Raw genomic sequence first — 10,105 nt, forward strand, 5'->3', positions numbered from 1 at the left:
TCTCTCTCTCTCTCTCAATTTCACAACCGCTTAAGCCAACCGGCCTTTGGGGGGCCACCAGGTCGTGCTTGGCCCTCCGCAGTCGCTCCATCTTGCCCCTCGATTCTTCCTCTGCGAGGAGCCTCCGAGTTTCGCTCCCCGGTGTTTAAAGGGCACTGATGTGCACGCGGCGAAGCCTTATATCCATTTTGCAGTATTCCGAGCGGGCGAAAAGGGCCATTTCTCTTCCCTTATCTGTTTATGATGCGATATGTTCCAAGGCCGATCCCATCAGCCACTGTTATGGCGAACTTAATTCGCTGTGATGGGGTCCCCACCACGTGGGCTGCGGCGAGGGCCACCGGGGTGCGTCCCGCTGCATGCCACATTACGCGGACACCGGGACCGCCTCACTTGACTGGTGCGGGCTCGCTGTCACTTGGCACAGATTTATTGGGATTTATGCTTGAAAACAGTCGCTCACATATTTTTTTTTCCTAACGCCGAAGTAGAGAAACGCGCAGTGTGTGTGTGGCCGCTGCAGCTTAGCCGTGATTACTGTGTAAAAACATACACTCCGTTCGCAAATTAATTCCCAAACTTAATTTGCCAAACTAGCTTTGTACGGAATGATAAAGGTGCCTGCGCTCAAATTCCGGCGACATGAAACCGTCTGAGAGTGGGAACCGGCACGGAAGGAGCCGGAGCTGGGGAGCCGCGCGCGGACCGAGGCGGCGTAACTATGGTGATTTTCTCTCCCCTTTCAACGTCCAGCGTTTCATTGTGTTGTTTTACAATAGATCAGAAAATGAGGGGAAATATCGAAAATAAAAATACCTCGGCTGCTTCTGGAACAATCTGGGTGTTCTGCCTTTCTCTAGTAGCCTGTTTTCAAAGGTGACTTTCTGGAGAGTCAGACTTTATCTAAATCGCTCTCGAGGTCCCCTCTCTGCCTGCTCCCCACCTCCCCCCTGCACCTGGCCTCCTGGCTCCCTCCCCAGGCCCCGCCCCCCCATCACTGGGAAAGACAGCCCCCAACCCTGCCTCCCCTGAGGAGGCACGCCCACCCTTTCTGACCTGGCGCCCCCGAGGGAGCACTCGGAGGTGTGAGAGGGTGGCCTTGGGGCCATGCTCCGATCCAGGGACCAGAGAATGAACCTCAGCAGAGTCTCTCATTCTGGAATTAATTTCCCACGATGGCGCCTGAGAAAGCATTTCGAGCTACTCACAGCGGGTCAGTGGGTGAGACTTTTGGAGGCCGCGTGCTGGAGCAGTGACACCACCTTCGTTTGTCACCATGCTGGTGGCAGCAAGATGGCATCTACGGGTCATGCAAGAGTAGGCCAGGGAGAAATACCTGTCAAACTCCAGCTTGTAGACTGGGACCCAGGGCTGTGGCGGGGGCTGCCTCCTCGCCCCATCTACGTGTGGCAGTGACAGTGTGCTGGGTCCCAGGTGGCTGCGGACTGCAAGGGGGTGACTTCCCCAGGGTGCGATGCGCTTTACAGATTCATTTGTCCAAACGGGAAGCTCGGCGGAGACATCCCCTCGGGCGGACCCGGGAGAGGAAGGCCCTGAGATGCAGGGCTCCCCCCATCCCGTCCATTCCATCATTTATGACTCCTTCCCAAGCAGAGCTTCCTGCGGGGTCGTTAAATCACCCAGCCTCTCCAGAGGGGAAACTGAGGCCCAGGAGAGGGTGAGTACCTTGCCCGAGACCCCGGGGCAGGAGCGGCCTGGGTCTGTTCCGCCCTGGGAGCGCCTGGCACGTCACAGACACCGACAGGTGTGGGTTTGAGCTGTTTTGGTTCATGAATCAGCCTCGAGTTTCCTCAATCCCAGGCCAGTGCCAGTGGCAGCCACCCCGACGCCCCCTCATGCTTTGAGGTTCAGAAGTAACGCTCCTGTAGTCACCTCGACACTCAGAAGGACGGTGGTGTGTCTGCGACGTCACGTGTACCCTGGAGTACGTGTCCCCTCTGCCTGGTGAGTTTCTGCACAGGCCGGGAGGTGCCGGTGCTGATGACACCGAGCCAGGGGCCCAGGTCTCAAGCCGAACCTCAGGCTGAGGTAAGGGAATGAGACTCAGCTCTGCTCACGGTGACTGGTGCCCTTAGCCACTGCCCGCTGGGACGACGCAGAGCCAGCGCGCTGAGCCTCTCCTGTCACCGTCCTGGGCTGCCTGGAGTGGCACCTTCCTGCGATCCACCTACTCCCCGACACCTGCAACCCAGCACACGTAACTGTGACTCACAGAAGTAATAAGCCTAATACAGTTGACTTTATTTAATTAATAATGGCCCTGTTCTGTTCCTCTGAGCTCATAAAACACCCTGCAGGTTGGCAAAAACACTCATAATATTGATCCGAAGTCAGGCGGGATATTTATTTTGTCTTTGCCCCATGAGCATAAATCCTTGTCTGTTGCCTCCTGCTCAGAGTGTGGGGATTTACAGTGGCCAGATTCTTAAAAGCTTTTGGTAATTAAGGACTAGATATCCATCCCGCTTTGTTGGCCGTCCCTGTCCTGGGCCTGTCCCCGAGGTCTGCCCCCTTAGCAACCGGCCGGGAGAGAAGGCATGCGTGCCAGGGGCAGCGGAGTGCTGGCTCGCCCCCCTGGGCCACCCCCACCCCCCCCCGCAGAGAGGAAGCCCCCTGTTTCCCTAACATATTGTTCCGGCCCCCTGGTCCATGCCTCCCCTCCCAGTTCCTGTTTTGCTGGAGGCAGAAAGACGCTTGGAAATTCCTTGCTGCTAGCTGGCCCTTTCTTCCCTCCTCCTCTCCGTCCGGGGAAACCGGGCCGGGCTCCTCCCGCTTCCTCCCGCTCACCCCTCAGAAGAGCCCTCTGCTCCCACATGCTCTGCCACAGGACATCCTTTAAAATCGGCGTTGAAAAGTCTCCCACCCTGCGAGAAGGGAAAATAGATGTTTCCGAAAGGAACAATGTGACAGGTGACAGGCGCAAAAAAGTTCTCGGCCTTTTAACATTTGGGGGGAGGGGTTCCCATAACAATGAACACATTAGACTTGACACGGGGGGAGCTTTCGGGAAAGGCTATCTATCGCCCAGGGCTTTATGGAGGCATCCAGGGAAAGCCTCATTGGTGGAGACGGGGGAGGGAGGCTGAGGCTGATGGCACCCCAAAATATCGTCAGTCCCGCCTTAACGATGGGCCCCGGGAGGCCCGGCGGCCGTCTGGTCACCACTCCAGTGTCTGTCTTGCTAATGGCTTGTCTCCTAGAGCAGCACAGAACAGTGTCGAAAGCCAATCCGAAGCTTTGTGGTTATTTTCTAAAAAACTTTCTTTTCTGGGAATCCGAGCCATTAACCTCGTTGCCCCCTGGCAGTGAGCTGAGCCTCCCCGCCAGACCCGAAATACAGCTGATGGCAGCTGAGCGTGACAGCACCCTGCAGCCCGCCGTGCAGGAGGACGGGAGGTCACGGCACCAAGGCGCCATTGCTTACGGACGTGGCCCGGCTCCGAAGTGTCTTCTGAGTAGGCCCACCTCGCCAGGCGCCGTCAGAACGCAGTCGTCCGCGAGGCTCGGCCCCGTGGCTGACGTGTCACCGGTACGTGACACTGGCGGTGGCCTCCTGGTCTGTGTAACAGAGCCCGGCTCTTTCGCTAGTGACTCTGCTTGACCGTAAACACATGTCCATGATGGAGCGCCACAAACCCATCACGCGGCTCGTGCAGAATGGTCAATAAAGGTGGAAAAACGAAGAGAAAGGCTTAAGGCTTATGACACAAATGCAGCAGCGGCCGAGGACGGCGTCCTGGTAAATTCACATTCTCGTGCAGAGGGCACCCAGCCGCCGCGTTCCCACTCACTGGGGTAGGAGCCGGTTCGCCTCCTGGGCGGCTGGCAGCGCTGGGGACGCCCACACTCCCAAGATGCCTCTCCGGTCACCTGCAGACCGAGAAATCTCTTAACTGGTTGCCGCCTTTGTCGCCATAATCATCAACAATGGTGTCACATGACTGGCCTTGTCCCGGTGGCAGTCTCGACTTCTGGATGCCTCGATCCCAGACCTCTTCATCAGTGACCCGCACGTGTCCCCTGGAGGCGAGCACTGCAGTGGTCTGCCAGCGCCAGGCACAGAGGCCCTCGCCCAAGACGGAGCCTGGTGCAGGCCACACGTGCTGATGGTTCCTATCCCTGGTCCTTGCCACAGAAATCGGGACAAAGCTCTGTTACCCCGGGACCCTCGCCGCACACACTGTCTTGCAAACGTAAACGCCCGTGTGCATCCCTGGTCTCACCTGTCCTGACTTCCTCCCCACCCCAACCTCCATTCCGTCATCCGCTGAGTTAGCAGGGCTCCCGTCCGCGCGTCACCTGATGTGTATCAATAGTCCTGGGGGTTGGTCCCTCCTGCTCCCCACATCCGGTCCTCATGCAGGATGATGGGAGCTCAGAGTCCCTCCCTCTCCAGAGAGCAGAGCCAGGCTCCCGGCCACGGAGAGCCCTGAAGCCCGAGGCCACTGCGGGAGCCTCACTGGCCGCCAGCAGGGAGGGGCCCCTCACGCCCGCAGCCCCATCCTGCCCAGATGGCACAGGACTCCCGGGTCTCCACAGCCCAGCTGCCCTGCTCCAAACCAGGAGAAGCCCTGCCTCTCGATTCCAGACGCCCCACCCTCCCCACCGCTTCTGAAACTTGGAACGAACAAAATCCACCCATCTCTTTACCTGAATCCTTTCCTTTCTGTCGCAATTTCTTAAAATATGGCCACCCACGGGCGTTTTGCCCAGTGTTTGATATGCAGCTCCTTTGTGAAAGCATGTGCCATGCTTCGGGGTCCCTTGAAGAGCTCAAGGTTACCAGGAACTGTCAGTAAAGCAGTTACTGTCGTCAGCACCCTCAGCGTGGTCACCCTTGGCAGGTGCTCCCGTGGTGCGGAGACTGCCCCTCGTCAGTGGGGCCACACGGCATTTACTGGTGCCAGCACTTGACTCCACTTAGCAGGCACTGACCCTGCAGGCTGCAGGTGGGATGTGTCCTAGGGGTCATCTTGGGGGGACACGCAGAGCCTTGGCCATGTCAACGCCCCTCAAGGTCAAGTGTGGCAAAGCCTCGTCTGTAGTGCCACCTGAGCCTGGCAGACCTCCACGAGCCTCAGTGGACACCCAGCTCTGGCGACCTGGACCTCCCTGCCTTCCGACCCCTAAATCCAGCGCTGGCCGATGGCTTGCACATCAGGGGCAGATGGAGGGCCGCCTACAAAAGGCTTCATTTTAGGCAGGAAGAAAAGAAAATACTGACATCTGTGCCTTCGCCTGAATCTTCGTATTTGGGGAGCGGGCCAGGGTCTTTCTTCCGATGAGTTGCCCACTCGCCACTCTCTCTAGCTCCCGTGTGGCTGATTTATTTAAAGGTGTGTCAGCAAGGGGCTCAAACGAGGAACCTCCTCTGCCGACGGCTGGCCGTGCCAATAATTCATTTTTTAGCTCATTAGCTAACGGAGGCTGTGAGCAGCGGGCCTCCAGGGACCGCCACGAGGTGAGGTGATCGACTGCCGGCTCCACTGCTCTTGAAGTGGCCTTCCCTGGGGAGCATGAAAGCTGAGCCAAGACAAGGCGGGTCCCAGAAGTAGGACCAGGAATCGGGGCGACGATCGGAGCGTTTGTGCCTCAGCGCCGTGGTTTCTGGGGGGCGGATGGCTTCAGACGACACATTTGATTTTAGGCAGAAAAGGAGTCGGCGCCGGCGCCCACCTTCCACGTGTTTACACTTGACACAGAATCCAAATGAGAGTGACAGAGAACGGGGTGGCTTAGGTAACGGACGCTTACTTTCCCACAATTCCAGAGGCCAGAAGTCCAAGGTCATGGTGTCTCAGGGTTGGTTGTGGCCGAGGCCTCTTCTGGGCTTGCAGACAGCGCCCACTCACCGAGTCCTCACATGGTCTTTCCTCTGTGTGCACGGGGGGTGGGGGGATCTGGTGTCTCTTCCTCTTATAAAACTCCCATCCCGCTGGATCGGGTCCCCACCCTATGACTTCATTTAAGCTTAATTACCCTCTACACGCTCTACCTCCAAAACAGCCACATTGGGGACTAGGGCATCAACACATGAATTTGGGGAGGGGGGGGACACACAATTCTGTCCAAACATCTAGGAAGACTTGAGACATCTCGAGGCCGTAGACAGGGGCTTCCAGACTTGGTCCCGGAGACCCCGATAGCTGTGGGGTTATTTAAACCCACTGAACCCCCACCCTCACGCCTGCAGCGTCACATACAGGTAGAGCAGCCGCGAGGCTGGTGAATGCTCTCCGTGCCCCTGTCCCAGATTTCACGTACAGAATATTAGTCTTTCTGCTAAAGAGGATGCCCCAGACAGCAAGCGTCTGCAGCCCTGCCAAACCTGGACCCGCCTTTAAACGCTGGTTTTTAAAAGCAAAGAACAGTTGGAACCGGATAAACACTCCGAGTTCAGTGCAGTCAGGTGAGCTTGTTTGCGGGGTGACCAGAGCGGAGGGCAGATGGTCCGTACCCCTGGTCACGCAGCACGTCCCCGTGAGAATGCACGACAGCAGGAGAGGACGCAGAGCTGCGGGCTCGTCCTCGTTCTTCGAGGCATTTGAATATTAAAGACAAAATTGCATCGTTGCGGTTTGGGCTCTAGGTCCTACGTTCGGTTCTCTGGTTCATCCCTGGACTATTTGGCAGTGAGGACGAACATCGCCCGGAACAGAATAAAACAGTTCGGATTTTAATGCCTGCCAAAACAATTAAGAACTAACAAATTGGAACTTGAAAACCTGGGTGGATCCTTCACCATTGTCCCTTTCGTTTAATTCCCATTTTTCTCGTTCTCGGTGATTTATGACATGCGTCCACGTGTGTTTCATGCGTCTTAAATAAGGTTTCTAAATTACACGAGAACAGGAGTTGTTTGGGGTTTTCCTGTCTGTTGCCTGACCCCGCGCTTCTGAGACGTCACGGGCGCTCCGATGCCTGTGCCGTGGCCTGAGCAGGGGTCCGGGACAGTGTGTGCCCGGCCGCCTCTGTCCAAGCCACGTTTGCAGGTGCCGCGGTGGGTCCTCTGCTGCAGCCAAGTGTTTGGCCTGGATCTCTCTGCATGAAAAGGGTCGTCGGGGGTTGCTGTGGGGTCACTCGCATGTACCAGGAAGTGAAGCAAAACTAATCCAGATTTGCTCCTGGAAGAATTTGTTTGCCTTAGTATTTAAAAACAGATTAGGGCCCACCCGACACTAGATCACTAGGAGCAGTGTCAACACGGGTAAAAGGTGTCAACAAGGCCTTTTTTCTGTACTTGGGGAGAAAGAACGTCACGGGTAACGAGCTTCCTTTCTCGAGGGTCAGGGCGGTCCGAAGCGATTTCTCTGTGTCGTTCGTAGCTATGTACCCTGACCATTCCCCTGGAGAAAACGCTGCATTTTCAGAGCGGGCGACTGTGAAGCAGCGTGTTAGTTCAGTCTCGGGGGGTAACCGCAGTCAGTCCTCATCTGCACGGCTTTCTTTACCCTCATCAGAAGCATCCGTCCAGTGAGGGGACCGCTCCCCTCTGTACCCTCGACTCTTCCATTCCAAGAGCTGCTCGCATCGGTCTCTTGCGTTTTCTTGCCTTTCCCCCGCCCCCCATCCCCCCCAGCAATGCTGCAAAATCGCAAGGGTTGCTGAGTTATCGTCAACGTCTTTTACGCTCTTTTTTGAGAAACCAAAACGCAGACCCGCCATCAGTAGCCACGGAGCGCAGGAGTCAGCTGCCCGGGGTCGGGACCTTTGGGTCAACGTAAACACGCCTTGCTGCTGGTTCCCTTCTCTCTCTCCGGCTGGCCTGTGCACCCTGCCTCCGCCTCATTTTCCCTAGCCCTCCTTCCAGATGTCACAGACAGTGTCTTGTCCCCTTTGGAGCAAGGAGGGGTCTGTCGTCATGCCCATCCAGCTCCCGATATTCTCAGCAGGCCATGTCATCGGGGGAGGGACCCAGCTGCCCTCGCTTCTCCCTACAACCCGAGGAGGCCCCTCTCCTCCCCCAGCTTCCTCTCCTCTGCACCCCTAGCTCAGCTCAGGCCTCCAAGCCACCTGCCCTGTCTCCTGGGCTGGGCCCTACGCACGTTCCCTCAGGAGACCCGGCCGTTCTTTGTCATTTAAGGAATTGGTGGCATTCTCTATGGAGCCCTCCCAAAGCATCAGAGGGATCAGAGAGAGGCACAGGGTAACTGAGTGCAGCCCACAGCCCTTCCCTAAACCGCCCGAGGCCCCGCCCTTGCGTACGTGTGTCCATAGCAATCTCTTCTTCCAGGGTAAGCGTTTCGACGCCCAGGGTGTTCACACACCCCCTCCCGAGTGGGTGGGTTCAGAGCCGAGGGCAGCTCACACCCAGGTCGGGGAGCCTACCGCCGTCCCTCGACTCCGGCCAGGTGTCTTCATTCCCGACTCAGCCGCAGAAAGGGCCTCGCGGCCCGTGACGTGCATCCCGCATCCCGCATCCCGCTGGAAGGACCCCAGCCGGAGCGGGCCTCTCCAGGCCGCAGCCTGGCATGAGAAGCGACAGAAATCAAGGGAGAGGTCAAGTCCCTGGGCCTCCGAGGTGGCCCTCACACCGCAGGGCGTCAGAATCCCCCGCAGGGGTTGTTGCCGTAACCCCCAGCAGCTCTGATTCTGTGACCTGAGAACCCGCCTTTCCAGTGGGTTCTCCAGCGCTGCGGGTGCTAGGGGCTCACTCTGTGAGCCGCAGGTGAACCGTCCCCCTGGGGGCCTCCTGACCCCGGGGAAGACCCTGCTCTCCTGCTGTTCCGGGCCCCCCCACACGGGTGGGGGCCTTGGGGTCGCAGCCTCGGTCGTCCTGCTGGTCGTGACCGCCCCATCTGATGGTTTCCGCAGGGAGGAGAGGGAGCGCTGGATCCGGGCCAAGTACGAGCAGAAGCTCTTCCTGGCGCCGCTGCCGTGCACCGAGCTGTCCCTGGGCCAGCACCTGCTGCGGGCCACCGCCGACGAGGACCTGCGGGCCGTCATCCTGCTGCTGGCGCATGGCTCCCGAGACGAGGTGAACGAGACGTGCGGGGACGTGGACGGCCGCACGGCGCTGCACGTGGCCTGCCGGAAGGGCAACGTGGTCCTGGCACAGCTCCTGATCTGGGTAGGTGGCCCGCCCGCCCGCCGGGCACGAGTCGCTGAGGGACGGCGGGAGGGTCCCGGCCGAAGCGTGGGAAGCAACAGGAATGGGGCATTTCGGGTTTCGTGTGGAGCACCCCACCCCAAGGAGGGATGAAGGGGGGCGCGGGGTCAGCGGGACGTGCTGTCCGCACGGGGCCGTGCCCGGCGCGCAGCGTGTGCTGGCTCTCCTGCAGAGTTCGTGGTTCTGGTCGCCGTCTGGGTCAAACGCGGTTGGCGGTGTCCTTGGTCCTACAGAAGACTCCCATCATTTCGTTTTGTTTTGTTTTGTTTTTGCGGGGGGATTAAAAAATGAGTGTTTTACATGGTTTTCCAGTTACCAAATGGGATTTTTCATTCATGTAACACAAAAACACCACACCCCGAACTTTGAGAGTCGGTGTGGTAGGAGTTTGTCAGAGGCCTTCATCTGGGCTATTCTGATGGATTTCTACTGGGGAGAACTATTTTTTTTAGTCCTTACTGAAGTGTGTGCCACGAATCTCGAACAGGGAGCAAAAAGGGACAGACTGTGACTATGAAAACGGGTGCTGCCTGGACCAGCCAGGACCCCACATCCCATCCGAAGGGGGACAGAAAGCTGCCTGCCGAGGGGTGTCTGGCGGGCAGGGGACACTGCCCAGAGGTGGCCCGCCCTGCCGCGGGCTCTGCCGTCTCCACCTTCACAGCAGGAGACGGGTCTGTGCCGCGCAGCTGAGGATGATGCCCGCTTCTACACATTTTTTTTTCTGGCTTTCGCGATGGGTGCAACTGGAGAATTAGACACCCAGGTATCAGAATCACTCAGACGTTTGGCTTCGCCCTGACAGTTGTGTGTGAGTCTGCTCAGGCCTCCCTGCAAGGTACCAGACTGGGGGCTGAAACAACAGAAATCTATTTCCTCACAGATTTGGAAGCCAGAAGTTTGCGGTCATGGTGAGGGCCAGGGGGTCTCTCCTGAGGCCTCTCTGCTGAGGCCGCAGACGGCCATCTCCTCTCC

The 10,105-nt window shown here is 58.1% G+C and overlaps 1 protein-coding gene across 1 annotated transcript in view; it reads left to right on the forward strand.

Moving 5' to 3' along the window:
• The window catches only part of LOC105305397 (arf-GAP with GTPase, ANK repeat and PH domain-containing protein 1-like), a 144,281-nt gene that overhangs the window by 131,843 nt on the left and 2,333 nt on the right, over positions 1–10,105 (forward strand). The window contains exon 7 of the mRNA XM_023523188.1: positions 8,836–9,091. Coding sequence (XP_023378956.1) covers positions 8,836–9,091 — 256 coding nt within the window. The remainder of the gene's footprint in view (positions 1–8,835; positions 9,092–10,105) is intronic.

The sequence above is a fragment of the Pteropus vampyrus genome, unplaced genomic scaffold, assembly GCF_000151845.1.
Source record: "Pteropus vampyrus isolate Shadow unplaced genomic scaffold, Pvam_2.0 Scaffold381, whole genome shotgun sequence".
Taxonomy (NCBI): Eukaryota; Metazoa; Chordata; class Mammalia; order Chiroptera; family Pteropodidae; genus Pteropus; species Pteropus vampyrus.